This window comes from Paramacrobiotus metropolitanus, unplaced genomic scaffold (genome assembly GCF_019649055.1).
Source record: "Paramacrobiotus metropolitanus isolate TYO unplaced genomic scaffold, Prichtersi_v1.0 Parri_scaffold0000070, whole genome shotgun sequence".
Taxonomy (NCBI): Eukaryota; Metazoa; Tardigrada; class Eutardigrada; order Parachela; family Macrobiotidae; genus Paramacrobiotus; species Paramacrobiotus metropolitanus.
The window spans coordinates 434,186-455,398 of record NW_026570290.1 but is presented as its reverse complement, the minus strand read 5'-3'; the positions used below and the strand labels follow the sequence as shown (position 1 = coordinate 455,398).

Here is a 21,213-nt window from a genome sequence, read left to right as displayed (position 1 = left end):
AAGATCAACAGTCTCCCAAAGCTCTGGGCGATCATGCAGAACCAAGCTGTCGTTGGATCTCGTACACAACAGTGACAACGCTTAATCGTACAGAGCGTCAGGCCATTTAATTAATAAGTAGTGGGCATTCTAAGTGTGATAAGAAAAATTAATATGATCTGCCGTAAACAAATGCGGAGATGGCTCACTGGCAGGCCCTGTACGAGGAAATGATGAAAAAATGCGCTGCTAATGAACGTTAACACAAGTTTAGCATTAAATATCTGTGCTGTGTGTTGTACCATTATGTAAGGAAGAAACTGTTTTGACGGAATAACAAACAGCCTGGAATATCTTTCTACAGTACTTTTTCTTGCGCCTCGTTTCTATTTTTAGTTTCTTTGTTTTATGTGTTTGTTATTACACTGATTTGCTGTACAGGCACCGCTCTACAAGAGATGATGTTATCGTTAGATGACCGGTATACCAATCTTTAGCTGGGATTTACAGAGTATGTTAGCTTTACCTTTACCTCTCTGTATGTTAGCTTTACCTTACATGTAAGTCAGTCATGTCGCTTTTTCTGTGCTTGATGAACTGGCATAAATTGATTCGTATACAACAATTTTTTGTTCAGTTAAACCACTGCTTTTTTCGTACCAAAGATACCGGAGATACAGTACTCAACAGAAGACTTTAATGGTTGAATTTCGACGATTCACATAAGATATTAACAAATACTCTGCGATTTTTACCATTTTACGTAATACGCCTCCACTGGTGTTTTGGAATTTGGATACAGCCGCGTTCGAGGTATTCTAATACTGTGTCCACAATAAAACCGATGCACAGTCTGACTCGAAAATTTTAACATCTCTAGTACGTCAGGAGAAACGATTTACTGCAGAACAACTGACACTCCGGTTTTGGTGTGTGTGCGAAATCTGCAAAATATATTTCGAGGAGAAATTCCGTATTTTTTTACTGTCTGCCTCCAAAGACATACAATTTTAATTTGGCATCCATCATTCATGTCAGCACAATATCCAGTAACGGCACAAATCATAAAATATTCAAAAAACAGAAATTTAAACAAAAACACTATAAAATGAACCCTCGCACTTAAAAACCCACAGAAAAACTGTTTATCATCAAAAACGGTAAAAATATTCAAGACGCACACACATGCGGATACTTTAAATTCAAATCGTACTCGTCAAACGACGTTCCCTGCCGCAAAATTCAGCGTCCATTCGCTCGCAGATCAAAAGATCACAAAAGTGAAAAACAGGTACAAAAAAGTGGCCAGAAAATAAGGCGATGATCACTGTGTCTCCGCTTCTTTGATTTCCTCCACATAGCTGAGCGGGAAATATCCAATCTGGAACAACAAACAACACTTAGAATTTTAACAAAATATGCACGATCTACGACTTTTTAATTTAATATACCAATAAAAGTAGAAAAAGATCACAAAAAATTAGAAAAGAAACCCGGGAAACCATAAATCGCGACTCACTTTGCCCTTACAGCGCCCCTTCCACCAGCCACGCTGCTCACCCTTTTTCCCGATAACCTCCACTTCATCACCCACGTTGATGGTCAGCATGTTGGGTGATGTCGCGGAAAACCCGTAGCGGACAATGGCACGCGCCAGCACCGGTTCCGCCGTACCATCTGCAACACGAGCATAATTTAAACGCTTGTCACATGATCTGCAATAAAAAACAGACTACCACCTTCAAAAAAATTGTTATTAAAATAAATGGAATTTCACTGAATTGCCGTTAAAAGTCAGAAGTATCTGACAGCCATGGGTCACCTGTACAAACCAAGCCGTCTCAGGGACTGCATTCACTACACGGCAGTATAATTATACTCAGACGAACGACTACAGATTGCAGTAAAAACGGTGCGAAATTTTCTGTTGTGTATATACTATTACAGTTTAGCTCAGAGTATAAACAATTAAATTAAGTTAATATCTAAATTATACAACGCTTTTAACAGCATTTTATTAGCCAGTAACTTACTGTCGGATATTTGTGGCAGCAGCGCCCTCTTATAGGGCGTTTTCAAGGTAGTCGTCATTCCCTGAAAGGAGGTTTCCAGGCTGTTGTTCTGGTACCACAGGATGAGATCCAGCACAGATCGGAAATACTTGTTCGGCGCCAAATACACCGTCTCGTTGTCGGAATGCTTCAGGATGCGGATATGCCGTACTTTGTTCTCGAATCTGTCAATAACAGTTCTTTAACCGTTTCATTTTGGCAGTTACTAAAGAGAACACGGCCGCTACAAATTGGTGGTTTTATTTCATTTCGTAAATTTACTGTGCTTGTTGTAATACCCGCAGATGTTCATTTTCTTGTAAACACCTACTCATGACTCCATGATCTCCATCTACTGCCAGGCAAAATTATAAAGAACCAACAATATCATTACACGAATAAATAATCGGCTGCACCAAGAAACAGGAACAAGTCTGCAATGTAGTTATACGGCCCATTGTACTTATTTACGTACATATCTGTACTTAAATAATCTACGACGAATCTCTCTTACAGTTAGAGGGTGTGCTAACAAAATATCATATTACTGTATAAAAGTTTCAATTAGTAAAAACGAGTTCAGCTTGCGCTGATAGAAAACTGAATTCAGAATTTGAATGCACGGGTTAAATTTGAATCCAAAAATGAAATTTTTAAAATCAGTCGTAAGTTCTAATTTAAACAAAATTTACAATTTAGCGTACTGTAGTGCAACGCTGCCTACAGCATTGCATCTGGAGATACAGCGGTATAATATGGGTTTGATGCAACCACTCCACTACGTTTTCGATTAACGTAGCTGATCACACGGTACCGGCTGCCACCCCACCGCTATCATTTACCAATAAATTACGTATCAAAAAGTATTCGCAAGATCGCATCCACTTTTACAGTGTTTTAACTGTAGCAGTAAAAGTTACATTAAAATCGTCATCATTATTTTGAAACTCATTAAATCTACCGTATCTGTATGTAAAACGTATATGTACGAGTAAGTATGTACATTATCACTAGGGTAGTACATCTGTAGTAACGTAACTTCACAAAGAACGAAAGTATCCCAAGGACACATTTCATTCTTGAACGCTCCACTATGACATAACACAATTCTTTAGAATCACCTAAAAAACTTTATGGGATCCCGCTGCAATCTTTGACCAGCAGATAACACCACTTACTTGACACTGATGGCTTTGTACGTCTCTCCCTTCACACTGATCCGCAATAAAAACGTTCCATTCGGGAACCGCTGTAATATCTCCTCCGCCTTCTCCCGATCCATAAACCCGGCAAACCACGGATACAAACTCAGTTGCTCATCCTCCTCGTTCTTGTATGTGAAATGACCGTTGACCGCCGGGGAGAAGGGCGAACCGGGACTGTGGGGGGACGGTGTCAGCAGGCTATGACGATTCCCATTGGGCACCTGCAGACCGCCGCCATTCCCGCTTCCCGGGACATTCTCCGCTTCCTCATCGTGCGACATGAGGGAATCGGAGTGGCGGAGGGTTGACGCGGAAGTTCCACCGTCCAAAGAGCCGCCTAGACGGTCCAGGGAGGAAGGGAAGCTGCTAATGGACATGGCGCGCGGTGAGCGACCCGTCGGGCTGTGGACAAGGGTGCTGCCTGTCGGATCAGAACACCAGATGTCGTTATAACACCGGAGGTAAATTTGTGAACCGGAAATCAGGAAATACGGAAATGTGGATTGATAGGTGTGTGTGCGGCGCTGATATATTAACAGTTTTGTCACTGATTACTCGATTGACTACTCGATTGCACCCATCAGGATAATTAATCCTTTTGCATCTCATCGAAAAATAAATATATCTTCGACTGCCGATCAACCACGCACTTACTGTGCAAAAAAATATCAGATTTTCTAAAAAAAAATGTATCCAAGTGAAGGCGTTAACACAGGAGTATAAAAACTGAAAAAAATAGGGATTTCGTGTGGTAATAATTTCCGGTGAAATGCAGCGCTTGCTGGTTGTGCCTAATCAGTGCCGAGGTTTATCAGCCCTGTCGAACGTCGAGCAAACAACACAACCGGCTGTTCCATGATAGTGCGCTCTCAATAATAGCGATTGCCCATCAAAGCGGTTTACACGTTTGTATGAATCATAAAGCAATTCCGGCGAACAATAATGCAGCATGTGCGGAGGCTCCGCTCGTGTTATCGCACCGCACGCAACTGGTTCCGAGCCAGTTTGCTCAGCGGAGGAGCATTTGTTACCGGGAGGCCGAAAGGGCGGTTACGGTGTATTCAACGTACACCAAACAACAGCGGTCATTTATTTACATGATTATGGGGGAAAATCGCCTTTCATACGAATTCAATCAAGTAAGCAAGTGCATTCGGTTCAAACTTCACAGCGTTTTAATTTTTGACCGACTAAAATATCGAGCACTACTGTAGACCAGCTCCATATCGCTACAGCCCTGCATAGCGGACTATCGATCGCACTCGACACTCCTATAATTATGGAGAAAATTTTTATCAGAAACACGCTAGTCCTACAGTACTTGATTCTAGTGTTCGAGTATAATTTTTTTGCGAAATCACAAAAAAATTAACGAAATGTGTTCCTAATTTAATAACAAACTTTCTTAGCAAAATAAAATCAAACCCTGACTAAATTGTTAACTAAAAATATAACGAAATTAACTTGTAAACTCATTAATAGAAATAACAAGAAAATATTGCAACTGGAGAACCAATACACCAACAAAATATTTATTATATTTACTAACTTATTCTGCATTAAAAAAAAGTAAACGTTATCTCTGCTCGACAGCAAATTAGAAATCCTAAAGCACCAGTAGACTCTTTATTATAAGAGCAATATCTTCCTCAAGCAATTTTGTGGTCAGTCACTTCACTACGACAGCTTGCATACTCAAGCATGACGCGCGCGTGCAAATGCTGTTCACACTTCACACCAACGTGAATGATCCTCCACAAATCGCAACAGTTTCAAAACATACAGTAGTTCAAGTTCTGAAGCAGAACGCCATTCAGAAAAATACTACTTACTTTACAAAAAAACACAAACATTTCCTAAACATTTCGTACAGCACTGTGCTTCAAAGTCCATAGTCTCAATACAATACGTCTAAAAATCCCTTCTTCTGTATTAAAAACGAGAATAGTTATTATAACCCCTTATCGCGAATCAGAAGTGGAAACCGCAACAATAAAATTTCCGTCCTAGTGTGCACACAGCATACTAATCCCCACTAGATGTAAAGCGAAACTCGAGTGTCTTAAAAATTTCGACAAAAGTCTGAAAACGACACATTTAGTTATTTTTTCCGTGCAATACTAAAATCAGTAAAATGGTACATTCAGTTACCTGTCCGTGCAACATTATAATTCAATTTATACTGTTAAACTTATTATTTTCGGGCTATTTGGACAAATAATTACCGTTAAATACACAGACGATACATACAAGTGGGTACAGAAAAAATGTTGCCGGACCAACCTGAGGAATGCCGGTGCGAGCCGTTGAACTTCATGGACACGGAGGATAAGGAGCGTGCGGGGACACTGGGCCGGTGGGGGAAGCATTCGCGGAACTGGGGAATACACTCCTTATGCACGCCGCCATGACACCGCGGACATCGGTAGCCCTGGAAGAACTGTCCGCGCAACAATTTTCCACACACCGCACACAGTGCCGGCTCGGGAAACGTGCAGTACTCCAGATGGGAGTGCGGACCGGGCGGCGCGCCGGGTGGATTCAGATTCTCCCTACACAAACAACAGGACACTGCCGCACATCGTCTCACGATTACAGCAGGATGCCGATGAACAAAAACCCATTCCCAGAGAAAGCCACAATAAAAACAAAGTGGGATTCTCAAACTGCTATCAGCAGTACATTCGGAAACATGTGAAGGCTCATAAAAAAATAAAATCAAAATGTTTCACCAAATAGTGTTCTATTAAGAACTTTGAAAACTCAGACACGTAAACGAGCTCATAAAACCCGCCGCACTACGATCGCTATAGATTCAGCAGTAAAACGAATTCACGATGTCGGCAAGGAAAGAGGGAATAATTGGCGATGACTCACAGTGCTAATTTGATATTGTCGATCCATTTGCGGCGCAGCTCTTCCGTCTTGACGGCCATCGTGTAGCCTACTTGGTCCTTGTGGTTGTAGATGTGCCACTGATGACTCCACTATGCACACGCCAAACCCAGCATGTCAAACAAATATCTCTCCGCTTCATTACCGCAGCGCTAACCAGGCTAAATTGTAAAGACAATATTAAAAATCTTTACCTTGTCACGAAGCGACTTGGCGGGAACGGTTTCATCCACGTTGAAGTCGCTTAGATTCAGAGCGCTCTTATAGCAGTACTGATCGTTCTATACAAGCAGAGACTCTTATGAAAAAACATATTTTGAAAATGAAAATAGAATCCAGAACTTACCTTTGTTTGCTTAACAACCAGCATCACCCGATCAAACACAAAAATATGCCTGCAATAATGAAAAATGTAACTTATTCCGCCTTTCACAATCCTGAAACATGCAAAAGCAAACAAACCCAGCACAAACATTCCGCAAATTCACTACCGCAAGATATTTAAAACCGAATAAGAAAATTCTAAATGCATTAACTTTCACTTTTCTTAACATATTACAGTTAGTACCAATTTTCTCTATTTAAACGGCTCCCCAACGGCACGGAATTTTAGTGGAAAATCAAACTGTGTAATTAACAATTTCGGTAAAGAAAAAGCCATGACGACGATTTGCACAACATTCGCTTGCGTGCATAATGCATTTAACGTAGTTAAGTGGCATATGAACAATTAGAAGTTCCATTGTTTGTAAACCTACTTCAAAAGCACCACTAATTACACACCAAATGCAACTTATCTTCTGTTTTTTTTTGACTATCTGGGAGAATAAAAATATTCCAATCTGAGAACCAAAAGATGCCAAAAACTGCAAAGCGCAGAAAATAATTCTACGCATTTACCTGGTTTTGGGCGTGGTGGTCTCGTGGGGCCGGAAGCGGACCTGCCCATCCTGCAAGAGACGGCCCCATTCCGTGAAGTGTTGTTTCCCGGGCATTTCAAACTCCTGAATACTGTTCTCAATGGCCTTGATCCAGTCGATCATCTCGTTGTCGCGCTTGACTTCGTTAATATACACCGCCACGTCCAGCATGATATCCAGCGCCGCCTGCAGGTCCCCTTGGTCCTCCAGGGACGTGTTGGTGCTGTGCTTCTTCAACTCACGCAACAGTAAATGGTACTTGAGAATGCGCTGCATCGGCAGACTCAACAAGTCGCGTAGGCGGAATTTCCCGTCGTTCGTGTCATTCTGGCATTTCTATCGCAAAAAGAATACCAAGTAGCACACATTACTCCTGCATTTAGAAAAACCAAACAAAAAATTTTCAGAGTTGTGGATGGTTTTAACCAAACCTTACTTCGCAAGCGGGTAAAGCGGCTGTATAAATTTACTACTGTATATTCCAGCGAGCAGGACGCACGGAAAATCACCCAAGCGCTATACAACTACATAATTTTACGTTAGACCGCGATGCTTTTCTGTATATGAATAGCTAACAGTAACTGCAAGATACCTACGTACACTAACAGTCTAACCCTAACTTGTCCATAAGTAATACTGTTCGAATGTTTGTAACGATGTACAGAGTATGGGACAAACTACAGGCTATTAAATTTCAAATTTTAAATTACATAGACCAAAACTTATCAGTAGGACAAAATTTATGTATCATTTTCTTTTTCATCACTTGCATTTCTTATTCATTATTAACAACTGCAATGGTTTTAATTCCATACAATTTATAAGCTTTAAGATCTGTCTCAATAAAAATAATGATTCACAAATTACTCCTTAATGATTACTTCTTAATTTCCGTTTTATGCAGTCGTGTTTGGTTGTAGACTCGTAGCCATGAGATCCGTGAAACAAAGCAACAAACAATAAATGATTAATAATCCGGATATTGCAAATCTATCAGTAAACCGATAAATTTTTCAAGCTGCAAATATGTTTGTTTACGACGCTCCAAAACTACGCACCTTTATTCGGCAAGCCACATCCTCACTTTTGGCCATCAATTCGTCCAGCCGTTGCTGCGCTTTAATGAGCGACGCACAATAGCGCCCATACATCGTAAACTTCATGCGCCACTTGGCAAAACATTCCTTCAGCATGCGGCCCGCGTGATTCCGCGATAAACACGCCGTACGCAGATCTTTAAAGAAGTCCTCGTGCAGTTCAGCCAAATCCTCAATGTTGATAAAAATGGTCAGCACTTCGTCGGAATTCAGTACGGCCTGTACGGGCCGCATAAAATGTTCAATAATCAACTTGAGCGCTTCCACGTAGTTGCGTTCGGTATCAAAGAGCTCCTTCAGACAGTGATCGCGTTTGTCCCGTGGCTCGGGAAATTTATCCGTCTGCAGATGTCAACATTAGTGCGATCAGAATCACTATTAATCATTAATGCTTCGATTTTTAGCTGAGCAGTAAGCAACAGGAAAAATAAAAAAAACAAAATGCAAAAATTATCATAATTATAAATAGATACAGAACACATGTAGTTAAAAAGTAAAGTTTTTAAGACTTCATTACAATACCAGAGAATTTTACTTATTAGCTATCACAATTGTACAACTGTAAACCAGTCCTTGACATTCTATCCCTTACACTACGATAGTTCTGCAAATAAATTGTTTGCGCTTTGCTTTAGAAAATAATGAGAACAGGGTTTGATAGACGACATTCTCCGACAGAACTGCCGCAACAAATTACCGAATAAACATTAATTTTCATTACACACTTACGTATTAATTTATAAATAGCGCAGATAAATAAACAAATAATTTAAACATATCAGGAAAAAGTCAGCGGCTTAGACTTCGTTACGGGCTATAGAAATCCGTTGTTTTGGTAAGAAAAAACCGAACAGCAATCGCACTTACCAAAATCTGCGGAACTCGGATATAGCATAAATCCTCATAGGCATGGTCTTCATCCTGCGTCGTCTGTAGTGCCGAATTAAATGCGTCTTCGTCTTCATCCGGTCTGAGAATATAAACAACGCGTCAGATAAAACGTCACAATACGATAATCGTAGCCGCAGGCGTCAAAATAGAACAAAATTAATAATTTATTATTATTATTACACAGAATGCTGTTCCAGGTTTTTAAACGCATCCACATTGTAGTATTCCACTGCTTTGGCTGGTGGACTCCTAGGAAACATGGGAAAGCCTCGTGCACGGACTGGCTGCGTCTGGGACAATTCGGAAAGGCATTTCAAAACCTGCGAATAACAAATCGAAAATGCAGGTTTAATGCTTACTCGGGCTTTCCAACTATTTGAATTGGGCACTTCAGAATTTTTCCCTCGATTTATCCATGGTATAAAATAAAAAATTTTGAAAAAAATTTAAGTCTGGCTTTTCAGTGCTGCAACCCAACGATCGCCCTTAAGACTTTTTCGAAAGCACAAAAACTTTATTCCAAGAGAAACGAATAAAAAGTACCGACTATAAAAATTATTAATTATAAAAATTAACGATTCCAGCTCCATGCTGCACATGCATGTATATTTGACAGAAACATTGCATTGAAAACAAACAAAGACAGAAGCACTGCATTTCAACCTCGAATTTATGGAAATCAGCTGCCACTACACTACAGATTCAGCAAACATCATTCACGATTCGGCGAGGACATTTTGGATAGTCAAAAATTCTGTGCACGAAACGAGTAAAAAATACTTATTTTCCAAAAGCTAGTTTAGAAAGATCTTTTTTATTTTGACCTAGAATATTATTATCATTTTACTTTACTGATAATAAACTGCGATTATTTTTACATCCACAAACCATCGAAAAAGGATACAAAATCTTTCTCCGCAAAACTGTTACGAAAGTTTTAAGTAACAATTTTTAAGGCACGGCTGATCAAGCGGCCAAGCCTCAAACGACCGACAAGATACACCAGATATTATCGAAATAATAAACAGTCAATCTTCTGCATGACTCATGCCAGCCTTCTTTCTATCTAATCGATTGGCAACTTTTCTCCACGCTTCATAGTAAACAAACCAGCATACAGCATTGGTAAATCTGGGCGCACAATTAGCATTTTAACGTTTGCAGTGCGTCTGTTGGCCTAGAAAGCTACGCTTCACAGGAAACCACAGACCACGACAAAGAAGAAGAACGCAAATAAAAATTCAAAGACGGATGCAAATTTATGGTACACGTAAATTAACGTAATATTCGTACCTCTAAAAAATTCCCCAATTCCGCCAACATCGTCGGCTCAAACAGCTGATTAGGCCGCATTCCAAACTGCGCTCGACAGGTATCCAAAAATAAACGGGCATTTTTCAAGCAGGCGAACTAGAATGGAAACAAAACTTTCAATCATTTCAAAATCTCACTAAAACATTCCGGAATCAAGAATTTCTCAAAGATAAAAATTAAAATTCCAAAATTAGAAAACGCCATACAGACATACCCTGTAGCATCGGTGCAAATTCCGCAAAACTACAGGGAAATGTGTGCAACAGCCTTAATTAATTTGGATAATTTACCTCCGAGAGTTTTGGAGCCAAATTGGCATCTTTCAGATTGATACAGCCAGGCTTCAGGATGTGTAGTAACTGGCATAAAATGGCTCCATCCTGGAGTGTTCGGGCGAGATCCAGGAGTTGAGCGTTCGGCCACGTGACACGATGATTCGGTGGAAGCACCTGGCACTGTACCAGCCATTCTGCGCAATCTTGCCATAAATTCGGATTCTCAGCCATAGTTTTGCGTCACATTTGGATACCAACAGCCAACAGGCACAATATCCAATATTGCCTAAAAGGAAAAGGGCTAAAAACACTAGTGTATACAGTATAAGCTACAACAGATAAAAAAAGTATCACAAATTTGAAACGTCTAAAAACAAGCCAAAAGGCAGTGATGTTTCAATAAAATATGTTTGGCCAAATTCCGCTTCTGATCGGTCTGTTAAAAATGCTGCCTGCCGAAGTCAGCCAAGATTTTGTGACTTGGTCGTTGTAGCGCCTGACGTCACTTCCTTTGCTACGCTTCTATACGGCAGTTACGTGTACAGTTCTGTAGATCCGTCACTTCACTCCGGCACTCGTGCATGTATGCTTTATTAATGTAATCATTATAATACATTATTTTATCTAATTAGTACAAAAAAAAGCTAATTTTCACACAAAAGCTATTTTCATTTAAAAGCTATTTTTTATACAAAAAAAGCTATATACCTACTGCCGTTTTACCTGGCTGATCTTTGCACACCGTGCATTTAACGGTTTGAACCCGCATTCGGTAAACAATGCCCGATGGGGGTTGGCACAACAACAGGATCGAGTGATGTGCGACAGACAACTCTCATTTTGTTAGTGTTTGCTTTTGGGCTTTGGCAAACTTTCTGTTACCTTCAGAACAAGACTGCAATGAGTGTTGAATATCACTACCTTCAAGTACTTTGTACTGCATGTTTCGCAATTTTAAAATATTTCGCGTTATCTCTTTCCAGAGATTCTTTCGGGATAGTGTAGTCTTATCGTACTGCTCGAACTCTCAGCTGCTAATGATCTAATCTCGGAGATTCACGAATTCGAAGCATTTCATTTTCTTGTATCGACTGCGAATCCCTCTGTATCGAAAATTGTGGTTCACGATCGACTTTCCCCAGACACTGTCAAATTCACTTTGAAGTTGACCCTTGATAATTTCAAGCTCTACCAAAATCGAACGGAAGTTTTGTACAGTGACGGGATCGTTTCGACGGGCATGGAAGAGGACAGCGGATTTGAGGGACGCTGGCGAGTGTGCGTGGAGACGTGCTATAAAGAAACTGTGGCTGGGTCGGAAGCAAAATATGTTTCCGTCTACTTGATTCTCACTGATGTTAGTAAGGATTCCGAATCATACACCGGTGACCACACAGTGGATGCCCAGTTTAAAACTTGGTACGTACATCTTGCTGACGTGAGTAAATGCTGATTAACTATTAATTTAACGAAATGGCTGTGCGCCCCGATCGGGGCGCGAAGTAAACTGGCTGTGCGCCCGGTCAGGACGCGAAGTAATTTGGCTGTGCGCCCGAATTTTATGTGGAAACGAAAACCTTCCAGGCCCCGAATTTAATGGGTTTGCAAAATACAGGTAGATACCAATTACACAATTTACTGAAATCTTCTAATAAGGTACTAAAATGGTACACCGTTCATCTCGGCAGTTCAAAGAAACTCGCAAATTAGCAGCTTGTTCAGCCGAAAGCGTCATTTGCGGTGTTTCCGGTTTGGTGGTTTCGTGCGTAAATCGTCCACGTTTCTTTGACGGTTTTGAGATTATTTCAGTTTCGATTATCTGTTTCAGCCATTGTCGGAATTCTGTTTCCTCTTTATAATTCGATGTTTCAGGATTTCCTTTCAGCATGATATCAAGCGCAAACGCGCACGAGTAAACGGCACAGTTACTTGACGCGCTCGACTGTTTCGGAACCGGCGGCATCACGGTATTAACGTCTTCCTTATCGCCGCACAACGTCCATATTTGCAGAAGAACCCACGGACTGGGTTTCCATCCCAGCGAGTCATAGAGAGTTACGACACGTGTCTGTGGATCGATTTTGGCCGTCACGAAATGATTCGTGATGTTAAACAAAGGTTGCACGATAGTTTTTCCATTCATGTAATCTTCTCTTACTGTTGTAATGACCTCGTAATCCGGCTGGCACCTCTGCACCCACAGCGGGCTGAGGAAGCCGATAACAGACTTTACTGATGGAAGGCCAGCTCTAGCCAAAGCCCAGACAGCAGCAACTACTTTAGAGTCGATGAATTGTCCGATGGTTGAAACTGAAACGACGCATGTCAGATATATTGGTGTATAGGAAATCTGCCTGCTATATTTTTCACCAGACGGTTTCTTCCTCCCGCTTCCTCGGGATTTTCATCTGAGCTCCATCGCCTTTTAGCAGATGTATGCTTTGGATGTTCATCTGGCAAACTGTGGAGGGTTATTACAGGAGGGCATGTTAGACGTCGTCGTTAGGTTTACTCTTGTATGGCTGTGTGGGCGGCGCATCGGGTGTTTCCGGCTTTTGCGAATTTTCATAAAATCCTAAGCAGCTTTTCGGTGGTCGACCGCGTTTATTTCTGGCATCGCGAAACAGTTCAAATTCAGGTAAACTCCTTCTTGGACTTTTTTCTGTCTCTTTTTTTGCATTTTCTTCCAGTAAGTGCGCAGGATTATCGACAACTTTTCCAGTTAAATCTGTCTGACAGGAAACTGACGCCGTCTCAACTACCGGTAATACGCGGAACAAATGCCCTTGATCAAGGTGGTCCAAGGCACGCTGCAGTTGTTGCAGCATATACTGGTATCTTTCTGAATTTTGCGCTGCGACAACAGATGAAAGATCTTTCGACAAAATTCTGAAGGCTTCATTAAACTTGGCTGTTCTTTCAAGGTCACCTGTCTCTCCGGAAACATTATAATACCCATTGCACCATGTATTACGTGATAATTTTTGGTGTACAAAATTCGGGGCGCAAATTCGAAAATTCGGGGCGCAAAGCCAAATTACTTCGCGTCCTGACCGGGCGCACAGCCAATTTACTTCGCGCCCCGATCGGGGCGCACAGCCGATTTGCTTTGCGCCCCGATTGTCGGGGCGCATAGCACTGACCTTAATTTAAATAATGTTACATTGTCAGTCCTTAAGTGTTCAGTCAAAAAACGGTTAATTAGTGAATTCGAGGGTTTAAGTAAACTCCCTTCTCTTCTTCCCCAACTTTACAAAAGGCATTACAGTACATGAACAGCGAAAAAAGAAAATAAATTATTATTTTGCGGTGAACGATATCAACCGTCAATAAGTAGGTACTGTATTAATCGTAACAACGGAAATTATTAATTTTATTACAATTAAAAAGAAATGTTGATACCTTTTATGTATTACCTACTAAAAATTTAAGCATCAGCTGTTACTATTAATACGAGAAACCATATGCTTGCGCAGTGAAGCAGTATTTTGTATTGTACAAATACAATACATTTTAAATGAACAGCAAACGAAGTTATACAGTACAGTACTTATCTGTCCAGTGTCCACAAAGCTACACTGCCACAGTGCCACTGAGCACTGGCTGCAGTACGGTTTTAATCCGTAATTAGGTGGTATCGTATATCTGTACGATCAGTGTAATATTAACTTACTTCATTTTAATATTTTGCAGTTCCTTTTGTTTGTGACTTGACGCAGGATTTATACTGGAAAGAAAGTGGATCTTCCCCTCCGAGACTTCCACATCACAACAACCCAGACATTTCCCCTTCCTAGCCTAGCTGGTTATGGCTTTCCGAAGGCTGTCAGCTACCAGAAGCTAAACGATGAAGTGAGAGACGACTGCCTGACTTTCATTTTGGATGTTGTCGTGTATGCGAAGCATAAATTGCAGCCCACTCCGAACGTGATAATCGCCAAACCCTTTGAATCTGATGGGAAATTGCTGCTGAATTTCGCTTCTCGCCAAAACCAGTTGCTGTTGTCGGAACAACCGTCGCAATCAACGGACTTTGTTCTACGCTCAAGTGACGGTCAGAAATTCTCGGTTAGTCGCAGTTTTCTTACTGCACAGTCTCCAGTGTTCGCTGCCATGCTGAAGCATAACTGCAAAGAAAAACAAAAGTCCTGCTGTGATCTGGTGGATGTTGATGGAGAAAGTGTGGGAGTTCTGTTGGACTATGTGTAGGGATGTAAATTCGGCAAGATTAGCGCGGACAATGCGGAGAAGGTATTGATTATGGCGGAGAAGTACGAACTGCTGGATCCGCGTTCGGTGTGCGAGCAGATCCTGGCGGGTGATATTCCTCTGGAGAAGGCGGCGCATTATCTCGTCCTAGCTAAACAGCGCGGGTTGGATGTGCTGAAGACTGCCGTGTTGGATGTGCTGCCGGGAAAGATGGAGCACGTCCTGCATACCGAAGCATTTCAAGAGGTTATGCAGGCGGATGCTAGTCTGCTTCCCTTAATTGTGGAACACGCCTCAAGAATGCAGGAATAAGCACGAGGAATCATATTAGCTCTTTACAGGTGATGGTGCTTTGTTTTTGATGCCTTTTTGGTTCTGTGTTGATGAATATTACAGTATTGGTTGTCGTCCAAAGGACTGAATGGTTTTCGATTTTTGGAGTTGTACTGCAAGAGTGATTCTTTCTTTGAAATTTTCAGCGAACTTGAGAGGCGAGTAAACTGACGATAGATGCAGTGTTTACGGCCATGCCGGAATTTCATTGGAACAAATACATTGCGTTCTTTTCTTTCGGAATTCTAGACACAATCAACTCACACGGGTTATTGGCAGTTGCCAAAAGTGTAATGAAATTATGTATCGCAGCCGTTGATTTTGAAAGGAAGCTGTTATTTTGACACTATGTAGAGCATGTTTTCGTACCAGGTACATGGCACGCTCCGATGTCGAAATGAGCAAGTCTGCATTGTTTCTGTAATTTTACACAGGGAACTGAAAATGATTGTTGTGTGTTACAACTAAAGCCGTTTGTCGAATTTCATCCAGTAAACCACTTGCTAATAAAAACAGAAGAGTACTGCATAACACAATCGGCAAAATCGGCAACCTTCACACATTTTATCGACGCCATTTAATGCCACAATAATAACATTTGTACCGGTAATTACTACTCTAGGTGCGAACAACCGGACAAAAAGCAAGCATTAATTCCTGAGCCTCAGGTCCGTAAGATCAATGGAGTGAATAGTGCCACTGCTTAGAAGAATCCGTGACTGATACCGTGATACGTATACAGTTAAAGTAACCAAAAACATGCCATTGAAATCTCAAATCACCACGGTTTTGAAATAAGTCAGTGGATAGCTTGAACAGAATGGTCATCACCAAAACCCCCCAAAGATTTTGCTATACAAAGTAGATGGGGGTGTTTACAAGTACACATGGCAAGCTGCAACTGTAACCTTTCTGCCGGTAGTATCCGCGGACTTGGACAGTCAACGCAAAGGAAATTTAGTACCAGTCTGTCTTCGGTCTGACAGTGCACTACAACGTGAATAGATGTAATTATGAAGGATTTATGGAACTGCCATAATTTTAATACTTCTATGGTTGGAAGCGCATGTTTTCATCAGCTTGACGCCTCTTGAGCAGATGCCTTTCATATGTTGATTCACATATGCGCCTCGTTATTCGTTACTCGTACAATAAGTAATAAAGAATTATGTTCTGCTTTAATTTTTTGTGCAATGGCGTTCTAAATTTGCATAAATTCTATAAATTTTTTGGTTCTACAGTGGAACTCTGAGCAATAAAAAATATGTTCAAATTCAAAACTGTAGATTCCGCTTCCTTCCACGTGGTTTTTTATAATTCCGCCAAATTGTCGATTCTCCTTATTGCTGCTAGCCGTGCCCTTTCCTGTGGGATGTTTTGTGTAAGCCACCGTGGAATTAAAATTGCTGCGCAATGTTTGCTTTACGCTTCCCATGTTTGAGTACGATCTACATCCCTCAGGAGCTATGACTTACACGAACTCTGTAGCTCCAAATATGAATGAAAGCGGTGTGATCATGATATACCGGAGTGTTGTATTTAGGAAAAGCTCACCTAAATTTTCATATGGCCCAGTAATTTGTCCAACCATGAAGTATTGCACCCAAGGCGAACAGCACAGTCGATATCGTCCTTTCCTAGTTAAGATGGCGAACACCAAGACGAAATCCGTTCCAGATACGTTCGGCTGGTTTGACCAATGCTCTCAAACTATTTTACTGGTTCTGCGGTGGTTCGGTTTATGCCCGTGGCAGTTATTTGAAACCGGCACGACAACCGTATCGTACGCCGTCGGCACGAGAATTGTTATCTCACTAATCACAATCTGCGGCGCAGTCGCCGATCTTTTAACATTATATGACGCGATAATGACATCCACAGGACCGACAATTCACACTATCATCGTCGCCGGATTATTCATTGAATACGAATTAGGCTGCATAATTTATGGATTCCTAATGGCATTCCATACAAAGCAGTTGCCCGCAATTATGGCACAAATGTCAACATATGTATGCAGTGCGTCAATACCGCTGTACCCGGTCAAACGTTTTCTAGCGGGTTTTTCTGTCCTGGTGGTCCTCAATACTGGAGTTTATTCGTATCTCTGGAAGTTGCGTGTGGACAGCATTTTCCATGAAAAAATGATAGTTTTCGGTTATGAATTTTGGACCGTTCACGGCGCGTATCTCCAGGCGGTAGCATTGTCCCTTCCGGCGTTTGCAGCGTTCGGCTTTTCGTTATCGTTCACTATTTTGGCCATGACCTTAGGATTGGCTTTTCGCCAGGTTGAAAGTCATTGCACGGACCATTACGCAGCATACAAAGCCGAGAAGATTGACTACAAGGAATTTGTGACCGGCATTAAGAAATACCGTCAGCATCACTTGACCTTATCAGAAATTGTGCGCCAGCTGGATGCCGTATACGCACCGGCCAATCTTATTAGTTTGGCCATAGAGATTCTTGGTGCGGTTTTGCTAATTGGCACTTTAATTCTTGCTGCGCCATCCAAGGTTGGATACATCTTTACGGACAGTGCCATGGATCGAGTTATGTACTGTTTTTGTGCGTATTGTAATTTGTTGTGGCTGCTGTTCCGGACCGTATCGGCAGCATATGTTCACATAAAGGTAACCAATAAATAATAATTTTGTTAAATGCTGTCGCTCAAAAAGCCTTAATGCTTAAAAGTCAAAATTATTATGGTTGGCTTTACAGAATACTTAATATGCTTTGAAAGGGATTAATGCTTAACTAATATTTGCGGGCGCATTCACAAGTCAGTTACGTATTAATTTTGTTTCTTTCCCAGGCGCATTCAGTTACGGTCATTTTGAATACGATTTTGGAGGAGACGGACCGATGCGATGTTGCACTGGAGATGCAGATTCGCGGAACGTTACGTCGATTACGGGACTGTCCGGTAGTGTTTACGGCGTGGAATATCTTCACGATGAATGTGGAGTTTATTGTGTCGGTAAGGAAGATGCGCAAAATCTGTTCTTAACGTGTCATTGCAGCGTTCTTATGAGCTGCAACAATCGTATAATTTAAAGATGTCCAATGTTAAAAACTTACAGTAGTTATAACTGAAGGTTTGGTTCTTTAGATGTTCGGAATCCTCGTCACATATATTTTGTTTATTTATGAAACAAACCCGAAGGACGGTCGCCATACACCTGTGCTGTTAAACTCCAGCGCCCGATTTTCGTAAAGCGGTGGTATACTTATTTCACAAAATCAGTTAAAATCTGACAAGATCCCAATGATCACGGATTCACGATTGATCTGCTACAATTTGAAATTTTGAAGAGTGTTTCCATAACGTCTGAAAACACTGAAACTGGATGGCTTTGTCCAATCACTGCCATCCCTTTCCATCTTTTATAATTGCACTCGTACAAGGTATTAAACAACACAGAAACCGCTAAAATTCCGAGACACACGCGCTGCAGATTGAGACCTTCATAGTCTTAGATTGAAGTCGGTGACCACTGCAGCGGTCGGTCGGTCGGTCGGCAGCCTTGAAGTCGGTCGGCAGCATGTGTTCGTGGTATCTGCATAATATGTTTCTTGGTTCCCGTGACAAACTTTCACAAACCTCTCGGGACCAACCAACTAGAGGTTGCGTGGCTCAGTCCTATTCGAATTTGTGTACTTGGCTTCCAGGCCCCTTGTTAAAAACAGTATCCAGTGAACTCTACCGTGTCAAACTACAATTTTCAAATGAACTGACTTGTGCAACTTCGGTACAGTACTGTAGATGTTAAATGAGCTTGTACAACACGCAATCCATTACACATTTTATCCATTCGCAACAATACTATCGTCAAGCAGAGCAGCTGCTGGACAACAAGAACCGTTCTACCCTTTCCTGATAATGCCAGACTTTCAAGCAGATGCGCAACTGCAGGCGCAGAAAGAAACAGAGCTACACATTCTGCAGTGCGTAGGTACATAAACCATCTAAAACTCCGTACAAACGACGGAATTAAAACAAAACCGCATAATAATACATTCGTAAAGAAAGCGGTAAGCTAATCAATCGAGATACGAAGTACTGCAATAAATCAACGAAAAATCTCGCAAATAATCAAGAACAAAATAAAAGCATCAATTTTGTAATTTGTAACGGCGGCTTTATAACATGAAAGCAAAATCATTACATGTAACAAGAAATACCGTAACATCGGCTGGAATATTTACACTCGCTTCGCTATATCACCTGTGCGGCGTCCATCCGCATTCTTTCGACAAGCCATTCGCTTCACCGCGGTGCGGTAGCGCTGGTTAGTGCGCTGCACAAACATGCGCGCATCGATCCCATCCGCAATTAAGGCACTCGCACAAATGAAGTCGGGTTTGGTGTTTTTGTAAAAGCGCCTACAATTACAGAACAACTCAGTACCAGGACAACTGTTCCTGTGTAAGTCTTCCATGTGTGCGCACCACGCAAGCACTGCACACAGAGAACGCAGTTAGAAAATTGTTACCAATTGTCCATCTTCAGCGAAGTGAAATACGCATATCGGACGATGTAACCCAAAGCACCGTTCTTGTCCAGTATTTGCTGGACGATTTGGCCGGTATAATAGTACGGCGGATGGCCTTTCGTCGGCTTCGCTGGGAAATGCACGATTTGCCCTAAAAGTATTTATGCCAGATTAGTCCCCCCGTCTCAGAAGAAGAACGATTCCAACATAGAGGAAAAGTACGGAAAGCGCCGACCTTCTTGGAAACTTTGTCCCGACGCTTTATCCGTAACCCGATGAGCGCGCTGCTTACGCGGCGGTGCAAGTTTTGCCGCGGACGTTCCGGCTTCAAGGGCGCCACTGCTGGCCTTCCTGGTTCGACGGCTCCGTGTCTCTACAGGCGTCCGAGGAGCAGTATGGGGTTTATCACAAATCGCAACGCCTGCTTCTTCCGATGGTAGAGGTTCCGCCATAGCGGCCGCCATGACCATGGCCGCCACATCACAGGTCAACGACCCCGTTCCGCTCGCGCTCATCAAAGCGGATCTGACCGACACGTCATCCTTGGCTTCCATCCCTTCTCCCTGAACTGCGTTGAGGTGGAACGATGCAGCGCCATCTGTAGAGTCACCGTGCGACGGTCTTGCAGCATGGTACTCGAAATCGAAGAAACTCTTGTCCAAGGTACGTTCGCCGCTGGCATTCTCTTCGTTCGTGCACTCTACACTAAAATGGCTGTCCTCCAAGGAAACAGTGAACGACGGCATGGACAACTGCATGGATGCTGCATCACTATCCGCCATGTCGAAACTGGAGGACTCTTCCGACGGATCCAGGGAATTCGACTCGTCCGTGTGGCGCGCTTCTTCATCACTGTACGACGACGATCCTTCTTTGTCGCCATTCCACGATAATTTCGATCGGTCTCCCATCGAAACGTCACTGGTATCCATTGCAGAATGGAATGATCCCTCATCCGACACGTGCAGTGCAGACTGGAAAGAATCGTCATCCGATGCAGAGTAGTACAACTTCTCCATAAAGTCCTCATTTGAAGAGCAACACGACATAAAAGACGAGGAGTCCATAGCTGTTTCTTGTTAAAATATTTAATGATCAAAACAAACAGTTTCAAAAGCGAACAAATTAAATGCAAACGCGAGTTCAAAATTTAAAAAAAAAGCTCGACGGCAAACACCTTTGCTTACCGCAGGCTCCGCAGCCAACATAAACACGAATGAAAATGCGAACGACTGTTAGCTGCTGGCAGTTACAGTATGTACACTGTGGTAATCAAGGCTCTTAAAAGTGCGTCGGCTATTGGCCGGATTCACGCTCCATGCGCCTGTTGTTCGATAATCAGTGGCGGACGGCTTTCCAGCGCGGCCCCTCCGCCTTTTAGGCGTCCGAGTGCAAAATTCCCAGTAATTCAGTTTTTTACAGCATGAAGTATTCCAGCAGTCCAGCTTGTACTTACTACTAAATGTGATTGCAGTTTTGGCTGTATCCGGGTGCTGATTAGCATCGTTGTAGCTGATTGCGTCAGAAGCTAATATGAACACCAGTGCC

General features: G+C 42.0%; 3 protein-coding genes across 3 annotated transcripts; 1 reads left to right on the top strand and 2 right to left on the bottom strand.

Annotated features, from left to right (window-relative positions):
* Positions 1-972: 972 nt before the first annotated feature.
* LOC129594661 (protein vav-like) lies at positions 973-11,051 on the bottom strand. Its single transcript, XM_055491426.1, has 14 exons — positions 10,643-11,051; positions 10,332-10,448; positions 9,219-9,358; positions 9,015-9,117; positions 8,109-8,489; positions 7,031-7,386; positions 6,477-6,525; positions 6,325-6,411; positions 6,113-6,222; positions 5,519-5,787; positions 3,209-3,656; positions 2,013-2,215; positions 1,499-1,656; positions 973-1,360 (listed from the first exon to the last, which is right to left on the bottom strand). Exons 1-14 carry the CDS (start codon positions 10,856-10,858, stop codon positions 1,304-1,306), a joined length of 2,694 nt encoding a protein of 897 aa, XP_055347401.1. The 5' UTR covers positions 10,859-11,051; the 3' UTR covers positions 973-1,303.
* Positions 11,052-17,674: 6,623 nt separating this feature from the next.
* LOC129594723 (uncharacterized) lies at positions 17,675-18,420 on the top strand. The gene is made up of 3 exons (XM_055491506.1): positions 17,675-17,802; positions 17,985-18,149; positions 18,282-18,420. Exons 1-3 carry the CDS (start codon positions 17,713-17,715, stop codon positions 18,384-18,386), a joined length of 360 nt encoding a protein of 119 aa, XP_055347481.1. The 5' UTR covers positions 17,675-17,712; the 3' UTR covers positions 18,387-18,420.
* Positions 18,421-19,030: 610 nt separating this feature from the next.
* LOC129594692 (uncharacterized) lies at positions 19,031-20,865 on the bottom strand. The gene is made up of 3 exons (XM_055491463.1): positions 19,901-20,865; positions 19,666-19,816; positions 19,031-19,555 (listed from the first exon to the last, which is right to left on the bottom strand). The coding sequence occupies exons 1-3, from the start codon at positions 20,730-20,732 to the stop codon at positions 19,375-19,377; spliced, it is 1,164 nt and encodes a 387-aa protein (XP_055347438.1). The 5' UTR covers positions 20,733-20,865; the 3' UTR covers positions 19,031-19,374.
* Positions 20,866-21,213: the final 348 nt, after the last annotated feature.

What these genes read in the sequence shown, in the direction of transcription:
- LOC129594661 (XM_055491426.1), bottom strand. Translation starts at nt 10,858, where the DNA reads ATGGCTGAGAATCCGAATTTATGGCAAGATTGCGCAGAATGGCTGGTA. An exon ending in AATTGGGGAATTTTTTAGAG is followed by an intron (nt 9,359 to 10,331) that starts GTACGAATATTA and finishes TGTTATTCGCAG; the next exon opens with GTTTTGAAATGCCTTTCCGA. An exon ending in GCTGCCACAAATATCCGACA is followed by an intron (nt 1,657 to 2,012) that starts GTAAGTTACTGG and finishes CTCGTGTTGCAG; the next exon opens with ATGGTACGGCGGAACCGGTG.
- LOC129594723 (XM_055491506.1), top strand. Translation starts at nt 17,713, where the DNA reads ATGGATCGAGTTATGTACTGTTTTTGTGCGTATTGTAATTTGTTGTGG. An exon ending in CAGCATATGTTCACATAAAG is followed by an intron (nt 17,803 to 17,984) that starts GTAACCAATAAA and finishes TTTCTTTCCCAG; the next exon opens with GCGCATTCAGTTACGGTCAT. An exon ending in ATGTGGAGTTTATTGTGTCG is followed by an intron (nt 18,150 to 18,281) that starts GTAAGGAAGATG and finishes TTGGTTCTTTAG; the next exon opens with ATGTTCGGAATCCTCGTCAC.
- LOC129594692 (XM_055491463.1), bottom strand. Translation starts at nt 20,732, where the DNA reads ATGGACTCCTCGTCTTTTATGTCGTGTTGCTCTTCAAATGAGGACTTT. An exon ending in GGGACAAAGTTTCCAAGAAG is followed by an intron (nt 19,817 to 19,900) that starts GTCGGCGCTTTC and finishes AAATACTTTTAG; the next exon opens with GGCAAATCGTGCATTTCCCA. An exon ending in TCGCTGAAGATGGACAATTG is followed by an intron (nt 19,556 to 19,665) that starts GTAACAATTTTC and finishes CTGTAATTGTAG; the next exon opens with GCGCTTTTACAAAAACACCA.